The following is a 16,308-nucleotide window of genomic DNA, read 5'->3' as shown; positions in this document are numbered from 1 at the left end:
GATTTGGGGTCTCTTCCCTCCCAAACCCTTCTGTGAGTTTGTGTTTCTGTGAGCTGGATGGGAAGACTGGGGGGTGCTGTTGTCACAGCCAGCAGCCCTCTCATGTTGGTGTCCCCTGGGCTGGGTCACTGGCACATGGAGGTGGCTGTGGGAATGGCAGCAGATGTCCTGGTCCTGCAAACAGGTCTTTGTGTGCTGGAGACAATGGCTGAGAGAACACTGCCAGAGACACTGCTGTCAGAGCTGTTCCAGGACCAAGTGCTGCTTCAATAAGCTCTGCAGTCAAGCAGTGAAGGGTTTGGATTGATTCAGAGTAAGTTTGTATTCAGGGTCAGACAGTTCTGGTTCCGTGTCCCCGCTGAGCATGGGGCGAGTGTCACTGTCACAGGCAGGCTGTGTGCAGCTGCAGCCCCCGGCCAGGACTTGGTGCCACAGTCCCTCTGGGTGTTACTGGGCCCCTTGCCCACTAAGGGTAGGTGTGAAAGGATCTGCTGTGCCCAGAGCTCCCTCCCAGGACCAGCCCTGAGGGGATGGAGAGGGGCTGCAGGTGCTGGCAGCCTGCAGTGTTTTCATCTCTCTTGGTGCTCATGGCACCAAGCTCTGGGTCAGCATTGTGGAGGGGGAGCCCCTTTGAGGGACCAGCAGCATCCTTGAGGGGCTGCCTGCCCCTTCTGGGCCTGCTGGTGTAGGGGAGCTGCTCCTGGGGTGCCTGTGGGAGATGCTTCCAGCAGAGCTTCATCCAGCTGTTCCCATGGCTCATGTGCTGAGTGAATCCCTGACACTGGATTATGTCTCTGCAGATACACATGTGAGGCAGCTGTAGGCTTTCTTCTCTTGGCTATGCCTAAAAAAAAAAAAAAATTGATTAGCTGATTTTATCCTTAATATTTGTGAGGATTGTAGAACAAATTGTTATGAAGTTTTTGATTACCAGTGTTACACAGATGCTAATTACCAGGGAAGAGTTGTATTTTAATTGCCAACAGCACCATCATAATACAATATGGATACAAAGATGCATTTGAATGCCAGGGGAAGTAGTTCTGTGTCCTGTGCAGCTGTGGCCATGCCCAGAACAGTGATCCCTGTTTGCAGCTTTTCTAATAGCAGCTGAGAGTTTAATTTTTTTTTTTTTAATAGATAATTGGCAAGATTCTGCCTGCAGTTCTTGGTACAAGAGCAAAGCAGAGGGGACCTGGGGATGCTGGGTGACAGGGATCTCCCTCCAGCCACTTTCTAAAGGATGAAAACCCTGGAAAAAGTGAATGATGTCTTGGTGTAAGAGCTGAGCCATTCAAGAGAGCTTGGCTAAAGGAGATGAACTTGTTAGAAGTCAGTTTTGAGGTTATCCTTTCAGCAGTGCACAGGTGCAATAAAGCTCTTCTCACCTGCTTTACTCTTTGCTCAGCAAGCTCAGGAAACCAGTGAACACAATTGTCCAGCCTATCCTTGCCCTTGCAGTCTGTCTCCAAAGTAAAATTTAGTGCTCAAAATGAAATCCGTGGTCAAAAAAGCTTGAGCTGTTTCTACATCATGGTAAGTGCCTTCTCACTGCTTCTGGTCCTTCAGGATGAAAGACTTAGTTCTTCCTGCTCCAGAGGCTGCAAATCTCCCGTGTCCCCAGCACCCCGAGGCTGCTGCTGTGCTTCCCCCACAGCAGAGACTTGTCTCCCCACGCAGTCCCAGAGCCTGCTGATGCTTCTGGGTGCCATGGGCAATTTCATGCTAATGCTCCTCATTTCAAATTTCAGCCTTTCTGGTAAACTGCAGTTCTGTAGATATTGGGGAAAACAGAGAGGGATAAATAGCCAGCAGAAGCTGGAGGGGAAATCAATATGTGTGGGCAAGGTGCAACCACTGCGAAGAAGGATTTTTAGAAACTAGACCAGAGGCCACGATTCAGAGCTGGGTAGGATTAAGGTGTTTGATGTAGGTGTGTAGTGCTGGCTGACTCTAAGCCTTGCCTCTGCTCTGAAAACAAAAAGAGTGAAATCCAGGTTGTGCACTGGAATGTCCCCGTGGCTCAGCTGCAGTCAACAGTGTCTGTGTGTGGGAGGATTACAGGGCATCGCTCTCGTCTTACAGAGGCAGAAGCCAAAGGAGCAGAAATTCAAGAAAGAAACCCAGTGCTCCCAGTTCAGACCCAAAGACACATCCCTGAGTCAGCTGTGGGTTTGTCACCAGCTGTGACAGTGACGTCCCTCAGGGGCCACGAGTACCTTCCCTTTGCGTGACCTCTGCATATGCAGGAGGAAACAAAGTCTTTGTGCAGCTGAGTTAGAGCCATCCCCAGTGTTTACCAGCTGCATGGGTCCTGCCCAGAATGGCTTTGTTTGAGCCCAGGAACACTCTGCTGTCCCTGGATAACAAGGCTAAGTCAGGACATGCTGTCAAATGATTAGGTGACCTCTCATCTAAATGGAGATTTCAGCCTGATGAATTCCTTCAGAATCAGCAGGGCAAAAAGTTATTGGATTTCTAAAGGAGAAAAGGCAGAGCCCGCTGGAGGCAGCATGCCAGGCTGGGAAGGGCAGGGATTCAGCTGAGCTGCCGGCTGGGGTGACACACAGGTGTTGTCACTGTGACGGCACAGGTATTGTCACTCTCTCGGCCCGGGGGGTGAAATGGGCCAAGGAGGTGTCACCTGTCCCTGTGCTGGTTGGAGTCGTGGGTGGGGGTCCAGCCGCCCCTGTGGTAGGGGCAGCTGCACACATGCCCGGGTGTCAGGGGCTCTGTGAACGCTCTTATGTGCCGTGTCTTGAGCAATCCACTCCCAGCTGCTGCCCGGCTCCTGCCTCGCAGGGCTGGCTCCGTTCCACTCGTTTTCCTAATGGCTGTATTTAACCACCAAACACTCCCTTTGTGTGGCTGCAACGTGCAGAATGAGGACAGAGTCATTTCTCGTTCTTGCCTTGCTCCGCATTGAAGACTTGCCTGAAAATGGATTAATATAAAAAACACACTCTTGACTTGTGACCAAATAGATATTTATTCCTTCTCCAGGAACAGATGCATGAACAGAGAAGCTCAAAAAGAAAAAGATACGTTTTGTGTCACTGCCATTTTGGGGGACACAAACACACTGATGCATTTCTGTAAGCAGGGGCACCTTAGGAATGGTCGCTGCCTGTGGCAGGGGCACCGAGTGGCTGAGCCCAGGCAGGCAGCACCAGCACTGGTCCTGGTGTTGGCTTGACCCAAGTTAGACTCTGACCAAGAGTGGTGTGATGTGATCAATAGCTGGTGGGGGCTGTGCTGTGGACACAGCGCCCCTGCCCAGCTGTCCATGGGGCTCACAGTGCCCTGCCCAGCTGGCCATGGGCCGTGGGGCTCACTCTGACCTTGGGTAGCCCCGCTGCAGGGAGCGCCTCTCCACTGACATCCACTTTTCCTGCAGAAATCAGAGAACAAACATTCCCAGAGTGCCTGGAACGGGTGCTGCTCTGCATGGAGGTGATGCTGTTCCATTGCAGAAAACTGTTTATCATAATTACAGAGTACATGAAGTTTTCATCATTTTCTCATTTATTATGCTGGGCTCCCATTTTCACTGTGGAGAAACAAGAGACAAATTACATCAGAATAACATGTAATACTCATTAAGGTACAGCAAGTCACAACCTAAAAAATAAAGGACCTAGAAATTAATGAACTTCCAGCAATAATGTGGAATAAGCTGACATCAGGAGAGAATGTTGCTCAGCACCTTGGTGGCTATTACCCAGAGGATTGGATTGTTTTCAGAGCAGTTCTACAGCAATGACCATGTTTTAAAGGAAAATTGTTAGGGCTTTGCTGCTCAAAGAATTTATAAAATATATTTTTGCCTGGTTTATTGAACGTACAACCAATTCAGCCTGCTCTAGGCAGGGGCTGGATCCTGCTGGTGGTGTGCATTGTGGTAGGTCATTTATTATTATTATTAAGTTTGCATGAAGAAGGTTTTCCCTTATGTTTGGTACCTGGAACAGTCCCTGACAGCTGGAGTTGAAGGGCTCTGCTCGCCCATGGGCACCGGAGGGGTCCAGACGCAGGGAAACAGCTCAGGTCACTCTGCCCACGAAGTGCCCTTATAGTGAGCTGAGGTGTGCAGAGAGTTATGGCAACAGCTGATTTTCAGCTCTCACCGCAGTTGTAACGACGGCAGAAAATAATCGCGGTAATTCCTGTGCATCACTAATTAGGGGGTATATCAGGCTAACGATAACCACCCATTATTTTGTCACCTCCCTGCGGCAGCGTGTCCTTGATGATATTATACCGAGCACCATTAGCACTTGCACATGGTTATTAGTGGCAGCGTTTAGAGGCGCGGAGTGTTCGCGGCTCCCACCTGTCTCGGTTCCCTGCCACCCACAGAAATTCCCTTCCCTTGTTGCACTCGGTGTGAGCGGGACCCGCTCTCTGCCTCCAGCCGCCCCGGCCGAGGCAGCGGCCGAGCTGCCCGGGGAGCGTATCCAGCTCATCCTAATTACCGCACGGCTGATAATTAACAGAGGGCAGGCATAATTATAGCAGATGTAGACATGCCATTAGTAATTTAAAAAGAGTTACCGTGATAGTTAATTAGCTCTTTGGAAAGCAGTCACCTTGGTAATGAAGGTGTCATTAGTGGAGCTGAGGGCGGCGCGCAGGGCCAGCCCGGGGTCTCCGTGCCAGCCCGGGGGTTCCGTGCCAGCCCGGGGGCTTGGTACCAGCCCGGGGGCTCCGTGCCGGCCCAGGGGCTCCGTGCCAGCCCGGGGGCTCCGTGCCAGCCCGGGGGCTCAGTACCAGCCCGGGGGCTCCGTGCCGGCCCAGGGGCTCCGTGCTGGCCTGGGGGCTCAGTACCAGCCCGGGGGCTCCGTGCCAGCCCGGGGGCTCCGTGCCAGCCCGGGGGCTCAGTACCAGCCCGGGGGCTCCGTGCCAGCCCGGGGGCTCGGTACCAGCCCGGGGGCTCAGTACCAGCCCGGGGGCTCCGTGCCAGCCCGGGGGCTCGGTACCAGCCCGGGGGCTCAGTACCAGCCCGGGGGCTCCGTGCCGGCCCAGGGGCTCCGTGCTGGCCTGGGGGCTCAGTACCAGCCCGGGGGCTCCGTGCCAGCCCGGGGGCTCCGTGCCAGCCCGGGGGCTCGGTACCAGCCCGGGGGCTCCGTGCCAGCCCGGGGGCTCGGTACCAGCCCGGGGGCTCTGTGCCAGCCCGGGGGCTCCGTGCCGGCCTGGGGCTCCATGCCCGCCCAGGGGCTCCGTGCCAGCCCAGGGGCTCCGTGCCAGCCCGGGGGCTCAGTACTAGCCCGGGGGCTCCGTGCCATCCCGGGGGCTCGGTACCAGCCCAGGGGCTCCGTGCCATCCCGGGGGCTCCGTGCCAGCCCGGGGGCTCAGTACTAGCCCGGGGGCTCTGTGCCAGCCCGGGGGCTCGGTACCAGCCCGGGGGCTCCGTGCCAGCCCGGGGGCTCGGTACCAGCCCGGGGGCTCCGTGCCAGCCCGGGGGCTCAGTACCAGCCCGGGGGCTCCGTGCCAGCCCGGGGGCTCCGTGCCAGCCCGGGGGGTCGGTACCAGCGCGGGGGCTCTGTGCAAGCCCGGGGGGTCGGTACCAGCCCGGGGCTCCGTGCCCGCCTGGGGGCTCGGTACCAGCCCAGGGGCTCCGTGCCAGCCCGGGGGCTCGGTACCAGCCCGGGGGCTCTGTGCCCGCGGCAGAGCGGGGCCCTGGGGACAGGCCCGCGGTGTCCCTCCGGGCCAGGCCTTTGTTGCTGTAACCAGTTTGCATTTTGGTCGCTCTCTGCTGCCCGAAGGGATTATTTTCCCCTTTGGGAGCCCAGCGATGTGTGGGCAGGTGAGAGCCGCCCTGCGGAGCAGCGCTGTGAGCAGCGGGGCGGCGAGGCTGGCACGGAACCCTGTGGCTGCCTGACGCCCATTTCCATCCATGCACAGCGAGCCCAGAGGTCTCTCGCACAGCTCCCACACAGCTGTTGGAAGCGCTGTCCCTTTGGAAAGCTCTCTGGAGCCGGCCGTAGTGCCCTGGAGGCAGCTGCAGTGTCCGATGGGCAGTGGGCTGGAGCAGAGCCCGCGCGCTCCCCAGTCGGGCACGGCGCGGGGAGCAGGGATGCTGCTGTCCGTAGATCCAAGTCTCAGCCTAGGGATCAGGGATGTTTGAGGGGTGAGGTGCTGAGCAGAGTGGGTCTCAGCTCCCAAAGCAGCAGATGAAGATGCGGAACACGGTCCTGACTGTTTTCTCCTCCTGGCCCAGGTGTGCATCGTGCAGAAGAGGGACACGGAGAAGATGTACGCCATGAAGTACATGAACAAGCAGCAGTGCATCGAGAGGGACGAGGTACGCAACGTGTTCCGAGAGCTGGAGATTCTGCAGGAGATCGAGCACGTGTTCCTGGTGAATCTCTGGTGAGCAGCTCCCTCCCCAGCCTCCAGGGCTCGCAGAGCCACACACCCGATAATCCCAGGGGCTCTCCTAACTTTTTCAGCAGCTGATCTCTACAAATAGTGGCATTTCGAGTTGCTCAATAATGACTTCACTCTGAGTGCACGGGCAGAAATATCCTCATTACCGAGCAACATCTAATTTTAAAAAACACTCTTAAAATCAGGTTGAAGTCTAACAAATAGCTTGAGTTGGCAATCCTGGGAAATGTATCCTGTCTAGGCAGTGCCAAAGGCTGCAGTCTGTCTCATCTGCCCTACAACCACATCGACCCCTCAGCCCACCAGCATCCCTCGGCGTGCTTTGCACCGCACTCACTGGCCAGATAAAACATTCCTTTGGAGCTCAGACACATCATTATCAAATTTTGCATGAAAAACTAATTTACAGTTTTAGAAAGTAGAGCATTATATCCTAGTGTTGTTGGTTAGTTTGGGGTGAGCCCTGGGCAGAGGCCTTGGGACCCCCTGCTCCAGTGATCTGTCCTTTCTCATCCTTCCTGCCCAGTGAAAGGTCCCCTCCCCTCCAGCAGTTCTGGATGTGTGCCAGGCTGGTGGGGAGGGGGAGACTTCTAAAAACTGAGCAAGTTTTATACCCAAAGTGACAGAATTGGCTGATGTGTCACATTTGTTTTGTTGATCCATTGCTCCAGAATAGCCAATTGAGTTAATATTGATATTTTTCAGTTTCTTAGCAATTGCAAATGTTTTTCCCGACAAGCAATGAAATTCTGTAGAGAACTTGCTCTCTTAGCAAACCCTTTCGGCTCTTAGTTTTAGAATAAACCCACATTTAAGATGGGAGCAGAAGTGAGTGATTCATAAGTATTATACAATCCCACATACTCTTTCCTTGGAAGTGCAGTCACCAAATATAACAGTGAGCGTTGTTTTGGTGTATCCCCACTGCTGTCAGTCTCCCGTGGGACCCACGGCAGATTTAGAGAGGCGGTTTACTCCACAGTAAATATAAATCTCTTTTTCTGGTTTATCTGGTTAAATTAGCAGTTGTGTTTTCCAATTCATCTTCAAGATAGGCTGAGATATTTTAAGTAGGTTTTATGATATTGTTTGTAGTTGAAAATGTGAAGTTTCTCTGAAGTGTCTGGCTGGCAGAGCCTGAGCTCTGTGCTGGTGGGCTGACATGGCACAGCTGCTCAGGGACAGTGGTGGCGTGAGCAGGGGGACATTACCTGGGATACTCATCTCTTTCAGGGAAACATTTTTTAGTGTAGGAATTGATTTAAAAAACAAGTAAGCATCTTGAGCTGGACGTGCTTGATTGTGAAAGTGCAAGCAGCAAAGCTGCATCTTCAGTTTTGGGCCCAACACTGCAAGGGCCTGGAGGGGCTGAAGCATGTCCAGGGAAGGGAACAGAGCTGGGGAAGCAGCTGGAGCCCAAGGAGGGGCTGGGTGAGCTGGGAAGGGGCTCAGCCTGGAGCAAAGGAGGCTCAGGGGGCCCTTGTGGCTCTGCACAGCTCCTGCCAGGAGGGGACAGCCGGGGGGGGTCGGGCTGTGCTCCAGGGAACAGGGACAGGAGCAGAGGGAACGGCCTCAGGCTGGGCCAGGGCAGGCTCAGGGTGGAAATGAAGGAAAATTTTCTATCCAAAAGGGCTGCCCAGCTCTGGCACAGCTGCCTCGGGCAGTGGTGGAGTCCCTATCCCTGGGGGGATATAAAAACCCTGTGGTTGTGGCATCTGGGGACATGGTCATTGGTGACTTTGGCAGTGCTGGGAATGGTTGGACTCGAAGGTCTGAGAGAGCTTTTCCAGCACAAACGATTCTGGGATTCTGTGCCCATGGTGGGGCCACGTGCAGTTCTTCCTGGAGCTGTGTGATGAGGAGAGGGGAAAAGCCTGGCTGGGTCTGTGAGCCCCAGGAGGCTCAGCTGCTCCCTGGTCCTTCAGGTATTCCTTCCAGGACGAGGAGGACATGTTCATGGTGGTGGACCTGCTCCTGGGAGGTGACCTGCGCTACCACCTGCAGCAGAACGTGCAGTTCACTGAGGAGACAGTCAAACTCTACATCTGTGAGATGGCGCTGGCCCTCGACTACCTGCGGAGCCAGCACATCATCCACAGGTAACTCCACAGCTCTGCTGGGCCTGCTGCACCTGCCCTGCTGGCCTGGGGTGGCTCGTGGTGCTGCTCCTGGCCACCCCCTGGCTGCTGGTCCTGCCCCCACCACCCAGAGGGAGTCTGATGCTTCACTGGGCGCTGAACACTTCAGGGCAGGTGTTAAAGCCATCCAGGGCTTCACACAAATATCCCCTATTGTTATTCCTTTTCCTTGGGAATTTCCTTTCCTTCCTGAACAAGTCTAATCCTTCCAATTTTTCATCAAGTTGCCCAGGAAAAGCATATTTCTAGTCTATTTTAAAGGGGCTTGCCTCATGTTAGAATATTTTTGTTTAATTTGCTCCTAATTTTTGATAGATAAACAATTGCAGGATTTCTGTCATTGAGTCTCATCCCTGGTCTGACTGAGATTCCATCTGCTGTAATCTTCCTTCTTTCCCCAGAGATGTAAAACCAGACAATATCCTCCTCGATGAACAAGGTAGGATTACTCTGCTCCTCTTTGCCTGCTCCCTCTTTCATTCCAGGGACAGATTCCTTTTAGTCCCGAGTACTGGGTATCTTTTTACCTGAGGAAATGTGTGGGAAAAGCTGCTCTGGTTTTACTGGATTGTGTTTGGCTGAACATCCTTGTGCTTTTTAATGTGGGGAGGGTCACCCAGCTGGCCTGTCCAGCATGCTGTGGTCAGCCTTACTTCAGCCCTGGAAATTTGGAGTCACTGCAGTTCAATGGCTTCAGTGGCTTGGAACACCCATGCCTAGTGGAAGCTCCATGGCAGGAGCTTGGAACGAGATGATCTTTAAGTCCCTTCCAACCCAAGCATTCTGTGGTTCTATGATAGTGTTTCCCTGGTGTCTTTTTCGCTCCTGTAGCTTCTGGCTAGAGCAATTTGGCCAGTGCTGAAGCTGCTGGGGGTTACTGGCTAACTCCAAGTGTGATTTAAAATCAAAACCCAAAGCTCCCTACCCTTTAATCACCTGGCCAGCCCAAATCCTGGGAAACCTTTGGGATCTCCTGTGGCCATGCCATGGGATCTGACCCTGACCTGCCTGTGTCTGTGCTACCCTGTCTCAGGGCAGAAGCTTATGAAACAAATGTGTTCTGTCTCTGCATTGCCACTGCACTGCCATTAATTCCTTCTTAAAATGTGTCTTTATTTAAGGTCATGCCCATTTAACAGATTTTAATATTGCAACCATCATTAGGGACGGGGAAAGAGCGACAGCATTGGCTGGGACAAAGCCATACATGGGTAAGAGACAATGGCTGCTCTCGTGCCTGTGCCACGTTCTGCGTGCTCAGCACATGCTGCCCAGCCAGGGCCCTCCAGTTAATTTGGGACATTGGTGCTCCTGTCCAAGTCACTCAGCAGAGCCTGATTGTTTGAGAAGGGGAGCTCCCAGTGCGAAGCCATCGGGGCTGGCATGTCCTCCCATCCCATCCCGTCCCGTCCCATCCTGTCCCGTCCCGTCCCGTCCCATCCTGTCCTGTCCTGCCTTCTGCATTACATCCTGTCCAGTCCCCTCCATCCTGCCCTGCCCTCCTCATCCCACCCAGCCTCCTCCTCCTGCACTTCCCATCCCTCTCTGGCTCCAGCCTTGCACTTGGTGTCTCCCGGGGCCCCATGGTTGTGCTGTCCTGTGCTGGGAGGGCTCTCCCTGCAGGTGGCTGACATCCCAGCTCCCAGTGAGGGCAGGCACACGGCTGTTGCTGTTGCTCTCGTGCCTCACACAGCCTCCCCTGGGACAGCCGTGCAGAAAAATCACCGTAAACGTGCACTGGCTTACATGAACTGCTGGAGTAGAGACCAACGAATAACCTGTTGTGTGTTATGCCTTTCTGCTCAGCCCCGGAGATTTTCCATTCCTTCCTGAGCGGCGGGACGGGCTATTCCTTCGAGGTGGACTGGTGGTCCCTGGGAATCATGGCCTACGAGCTGCTGCGGGGCTGGGTAGGGCTCCGGCTGTCCCGGCCCTCGGACCGTGTGCTCTGGCTGGCCCAGAGGGACAGGACGCTCCTCACCCTTGTGCTCTTGTCCCCAGAGGCCGTATGACATCCACTCCAACAACCCCGTGGAGTCCCTGGTGCAGCTCTTCAGCACCGTCAGCGTCCAGTACTCCTCAGCCTGGTCCAAGGAAATGGTCGCGCTGCTGAGGAAGGTGAGTGGCCCTTCTGGGGTGGAGCTGGATGAATTGTTGGATGAATTGTCCGTCTGGGGTGGGTTTGGGTTGGATGGCAGCTACTGTGCAGGCAGGACTAGCTGGAAAGTTATCAGTGTATTAATAAACAATGAATAATAAGAGTAATTATAGTAATTTACAAAAGACAGGCTGGGAAAGTTAGGGATGTTAAGGCTTGAGAAGAGAAGCTCCAGGGAGACCTTGTGGGAGTGCCTAAAGGGGCTCCAGGAGAAGCTGGAGTGGGACTGGGGACAAGGAGTGGAGGGACAGGACACAGGGAAGGGCTCCCACTGCCAGAGGGCAGGGATGGATGGGATATTGGGAATTAAGAATTGTTCCTGGCAGGGTGGGCAGGCCCTGGCACAGGTGCTCAGAGCAGCTGGAGCTGCCCCTGGATCCCTGGCAGTGCCCAAGGTCAGGCTGGACACTGGGGCTGGGAGCACCTGGGACAGTGGGAGGTGTCCCTGCCATGGCAGGGGTGGCACTGGGTGAGCCTCCAGCCCAATCCAGTCTGGGACCCTATGATTAATTATGTGTGCTGTGTTTATTATCCCTGTAATAGGATGCATGATGTTTGATAGCAAGGGAAGCAAAAAGGCTGTTTTTGGTGTGACAGTCAGATTCCCAGCTGGGCTAGAATTGTGCCTTCCAGCATCCCATCCTCTCCATGGTCAGTGTCATCTGTAAAAGCAGCACCTCTGTGTGGGCTGGCAGCTGAGGTGGAGCTGCACTGCAGCACTGGCTGCTCCCTCTTGCTCGTTCTTTGGGGCTGAAGGGTCTGATGGGCTTGTGAGAGCTGCTGTGGGTTCCAGCTCTGTGGAATGCTCTGCTACTTTCCTCGTGCTGCTGCTGGAGAAAGTTGGAATGTGTTGAGGCAGCTGGTTTAGCTCTGGCTTGCTTGAGAACTCTGGAAAGTAGCTGGTGAGTTTGTTGTAGGAAAGAGACAGCCGGTGCCGGCAGCAAATAAGTGCCTCTGATATGAGTTAATGTTGGGTAGGCAATTTGCATAATTAGATTCAGTTTAATGAGGAGTTGCTGGCAGAGGCTGCGACGCGCATTCAGCGGGTTCGCATTGCCATCTGCTGGGCAGCCAGGCTGCCAGGGAATCCAGCCTCTCACCAGGTGTGTGCCAGCAGCCCCCTCAGCCGGGAAGGGACCCCCATGTTCCCCCTGAGCACTGGGGTGCCTGCAGAACATTTTCTTAGGTGTTTTTCCTGCAGCAAGTTCTCTATTTCCCCCAGCAGAAAGGCTCCTTGGCGTGGCTGAGCCCTGCAGCTGGCCCAGGCAGGCTGCCTTGCCTTCCTCCTCTGGCAGGAATGCTCTTCTCTCCAGTGCTGTATCAGCAATGCTTTTCCCTCCCCAGCTGCTGACAGTGAATCCTGAGCATCGCTTCTCCTGCCTGGCGCACATCCAGGCCTCGGCTCAGCTGTCAGGCGTGGTGTGGAGCGACGTGAGCGAGAAGCGTGTGGAGCCAGCCTTCGTCCCCAACGTGAGTAGGGACCAGCCCCATCTCAGCAGGGGCTGCTCCTCACGCTGTGGCAGCTTTTCCGAGGGGGAAGGGGCTCCTGGGTCTCTGCTGTGCCTGACATGAGTGTGTCGTGTGTCCTGGCAGAAGGGCCGCCTGCACTGCGACCCCACCTTCGAACTGGAGGAGATGATTCTGGAGTCAAGGCCCCTGCACAAGAAGAAGAAGAGGCTCGCAAAGAACAAGTCAAGGGATAACAGCAAAGACAGCTCTCAGTCTGTATGTGCTCCCTGGGGTAACATGCAGCTGGGAAAGGCTGGATCTGGGCGGGTGTTGCAGCTGTTACTGCCACACTGCAGGAGCCATGGGTTTGTTTTGATGAAAACATTTGCCCATTGGAGTCGTTTCCACATATTCCTCTTTGGGAGTTTGACCAAACTTTCCCAGTAGTGGGTACTTTGGGAAGTGAGATGAGCAGGAGAGGTCTGGTGTGTTCAACCTCTGTCCCTGCACAGCCCCAGGCTGGGCACAAGGCAGCAGCTCCCTGTGTGCCTTGGCAGGGACTCCCACACATGGGCTGCGTGTTGGGCTCTCCCTACCCTGCCTGAGCTTCCTTTGGGCTGACAGCACTCCCAAAATACAGGATACATGGAGAAACAAGTTTTATGTCAGGAACGGTGTGATCTGTGTTTTATGGAAAATGCTGCTATGGATGGTACCAGCCCCTGGTGAAAGCCACATGGCAGCCAGCCCTGCTGCCTCCAGCTGTTGGGCTGAGGTTCAGGGTGGTGGGGGCTCCTTCCACAGCTGGAGGCTCCTGCACACAGCTAGGAATGCGGGGAGCTGCAGGCAGCAATGAGATGCAAACGGGGCTGCTTATGCATGTTTTATTTTTCTTCAATAGGAAAATGACTATCTCCAGGAATGCCTTGAAGCTATCCAGCAGGACTTTGTCATCTTCAACAGAGAGAAGTGAGTGTGTGGGGTGCTTTTTTAAGGGAAAAATACTCCTTTTTCTGACTTCCCTTAGGAATCAGTGCCAGTGCCTGACAGCCAGGAGCACCTTGCTGCTGGCTTAGCCCCAGGTGACTGGTGTCAGCAGAGGAGCTCAGGTCTGCCTGTGTATGAAAAATGGCTCTAGCCACAACCGGAGGCAAGATCAAGGATTATTAACTGCCATCAAATAAAATGTGCTGTGGAGAGACTTCTGGGATTTAACACGTGTGCGACACTGCCTCTGCTCCCCTGTGGCACCTCCTCACCCATCCTGCTTTCAGCAGATGATGTTTTGGGAAATGAAGGCGAGAAAGGCTGGACTCAATGATTGTGGAGATCTTTAACACATAGAATAGATTCACAGGATCATTCAGGTTGGAAAAGTCCCTGGTGGGAATCAGCAGGCAGTGAAAGTGCTGGATTAAAGCCACTGCTTCTCCAGGGTTGGGGCTGTTTGGTCCGTAAGCAGAGCATGAGGCAGGCTCTGTGGAGGAGGGCTTGGCAGGAGCCTGGCCGTGCTGTGGGTACTCATGGCCGAGGTCTGGGTGGGCTGCAGCCTTGCAGGCTCTTTTGGGGCATTTCAGAGCAATTCAGTGGGGTTTGCTGATACTCTGGGCTCTGTCATGACCCGTTTGTGAGCTCTGGGAGGACTCCTCATTCTCTGTGGCTCTGCTGCAGGCACCTCTCGAGCAGGGAGTGGGCACGGGGGCCCAGACCCCCTGCCCACTGCTGGGGGGTTTGCTTGGGGGACGGCTCTGTAACTCCTGCTCCTCCCCTCCCACAGGCTAAAGAAGAGCCAAGAGCAGCCCAGCGAGTCCGTGTCTGCCTCTGAGACCACTGAGGAGGCCGAGGCCGAGGCCGAGCCCCTGCACATGTGCAGCTCCGTGTGCTCCTCGGGCAGCAGCTAGGCCAGGGCCAGCCCGCCCACCCTCACCTGCCCTCAGGTGCGCTGAGCACCCGAGCCCGCCCCGCTGCCCCCGGACAGCACCGGCAGCTCCCCCTGAGAGCTGGAGGGAGCCAGATTCATTCCCACAGGACTGCCCTGGGCCATGGATGGCCAGCCCAGCTCCCCCTGAGAGCTGGAGGGAGCCAGATTCATTCCCACAGGACTGCCCTGGGCCATGGATGGCCAGCCCAGCTCCCCCTGAGAGCTGGAGGGAGCCAGATTCCCACAGGACTGCCCCGGGCCATGGATGGCCAGCCCCGAACCATGGCTGCCTGTCGGGGAAGATACAGGCTATGCAACGTGTCAGGGGAGGAGATCAACTTACTTAGTCTTTCTGTTTTAATGTCAGGTTGCTGATCTACACGTTTTTAATGCAGTGAGAGGACAGGGAACGAAGCCATGTCCTTGGGCCCCACGGGGAGAGACAAGGAGCAGGGAGACACGGAGCAGGGAGGAAGGCCAAAGAGTGGTGTTTGGGCTTGACTTTGTCACTCCGTGTTCACAAATGCTGCTCTGGGGATGGGCAATCCCTGTGCAAACCAGAGCAGCCCCGGGGCTCTCTGGCACCAGCTCCTGGGAGCCTCCAGCTGCTTGGGTCCTGCAGCACAAGGGTGTCCCAGGCACCTTGTCCCTGTGTCACCTGTCAGTTCCTTTCCCGATTCAAGGCAAATAAATGTTTTGTGTGCACTCCATGGATTCTTCAGGGGCTGGGTAATGGTTCAATGCATATTTGAGATGCAGAAGGCATTTAAAATGTTTTCCTCCTTGACGTGGCTGCTGCAGGCAGTAAGGAGCTGTGGGATGGGTTGGAGGGTCTGCCTCCATGTGCCCAGGCTCAGAGGACACCGTTTATCACAGGCTGAGGTTTTGTTGGAGGCAGAGTGGGAGGCCTTGCAAGGCTGCTTGGTTATGAAAGACAGGAATATTGTATTTCACCCTTCGATTTACTTTATTTTCAGTGTAAAGTACAAGTACTGTATATAATTTGCCAATACCTGTCTTAACTTCTTAATAAGACGGGAAATCTTCCCTTGCTCCAGCTGTGGGTGTTGCCTTTCTTGTTGCAGGGGCCTTCACTGTACTGGTTGTTGAACAACCCCTGCTGCAGAGGGGTTTTTGGTTGCTGTGAACCCGAGCCCACACGACTGCTCCAGGTGCACGGTGGGACCACAGTCACCATCAGCCATCAGCAGTGTCTGCTGCCAGACACTGGCAGGCTGCAGTGTTTGCATCCCTGCTGGGCATTCCTAGTGCAGAAATGGATGGGAGATGTTTCACAGATCGGATTCTGTCAGGACCAGTTTTGCTGTGGTTTTTGTTTCCATGAACAAACCAGAAAGGCAGAATGGTACAAAATGATCTTCCACAGGCAAGGGCACAGCATGTGTGTCTCCCACAGTTTTATGTGGGAATCAGTGTGTGGCTGCACTTGTGCAGAGATGTGTTTTCATGGAAGTCTTTAGGGGTGTGCAGGAGGAGGGGAGCTGCAGCTCTGTGTCCAGTTGCATGGTTACTTTCAGGGCAGAGCCAGGAGATTCTGTCAGGCCCGGGGTCCCTGGTGTCAGCCATGGGTCCTGCACACCCCATGCCTCGTTAGGAGCTGTGTTAATGATGGCTCAGGGGCTGTGGTCAGTCATTGAGTGAGTGCTGAAATCACTGTGTCCTCCTGCTCATTCTCCCAGCTACAGGAGGGCACCTACCCTGGCTCTGATCCCAAGCTGTGCTGGGGAACCTGCCCTCTCTGCCCCCAGTAACTTCCAGTCTCTTTACTGGGTACCAGGGAGGCCTAATTACCTTGTCTCACCTGTCAGAGCTCACCTTTGTGTGCAGGCCTCGTGCTCTGGTCCCTTTGCTGTGCTGAGCAGCCCCTGCTCCCCTGCTCTCCCTGGTCCTCTCCCCGTGGCTCTGTGCTCACCTTGTGTCTCCATCCCACATCTCTCAGCTGGAACCCCAGCTCTATCCTGGCACAGCAGATGAGGCTCAAGCCCTGTATTTATTCAGGAGTTATGAATTACAGGTGATTTACTCTAGCAGTGTGGGTAGGATTTTACAGTGAATTCCGTTGCGCTATTTAGAAACTTCCTGTAAATAACACCAAAATTTTGGACTATTGGAATGATGAGGAGTGGTGCTTTTTTGACCAAACCATCCCACAGATGAGTGATGAAGATCCATCCTCTTCAGCCAGAAGCTCCCAGGCCAGGAGAGGTGTTGGCAGTTACATGGGTAATGGA

The 16,308-nt window shown here is 54.7% G+C and overlaps 1 protein-coding gene across 2 annotated transcripts in view; it reads left to right on the top strand.

Annotated features, from left to right (window-relative positions):
• Nucleotides 1-16,308, top strand: part of STK32C (serine/threonine kinase 32C) — a 69,700-nt gene extending 53,392 nt beyond the window's left edge. For both annotated transcript variants that reach the window (XM_059852257.1, XM_059852256.1), the window contains 10 exons: nucleotides 6,221-6,372; nucleotides 8,316-8,489; nucleotides 8,930-8,967; nucleotides 9,650-9,739; nucleotides 10,335-10,438; nucleotides 10,530-10,646; nucleotides 12,031-12,156; nucleotides 12,280-12,411; nucleotides 13,037-13,104; nucleotides 13,913-16,308. In XM_059852257.1, the coding sequence (XP_059708240.1) occupies nucleotides 6,254-6,372; nucleotides 8,316-8,489; nucleotides 8,930-8,967; nucleotides 9,650-9,739; nucleotides 10,335-10,438; nucleotides 10,530-10,646; nucleotides 12,031-12,156; nucleotides 12,280-12,411; nucleotides 13,037-13,104; nucleotides 13,913-14,036 (1,092 nt within the window). In that variant the 5' untranslated portion in view covers nucleotides 6,221-6,253 and the 3' untranslated portion in view covers nucleotides 14,037-16,308. The remainder of the gene's footprint in view (nucleotides 1-6,220; nucleotides 6,373-8,315; nucleotides 8,490-8,929; nucleotides 8,968-9,649; nucleotides 9,740-10,334; nucleotides 10,439-10,529; nucleotides 10,647-12,030; nucleotides 12,157-12,279; nucleotides 12,412-13,036; nucleotides 13,105-13,912) is intronic.

The sequence above is a fragment of the Haemorhous mexicanus genome, chromosome 7 (assembly GCF_027477595.1).
Source record: "Haemorhous mexicanus isolate bHaeMex1 chromosome 7, bHaeMex1.pri, whole genome shotgun sequence".
NCBI classification, from domain to species: Eukaryota; Metazoa; Chordata; class Aves; order Passeriformes; family Fringillidae; genus Haemorhous; species Haemorhous mexicanus.
Note: the sequence above shows the minus strand (reverse complement) of the source record. Positions and strands in the feature narration are given on the sequence as shown.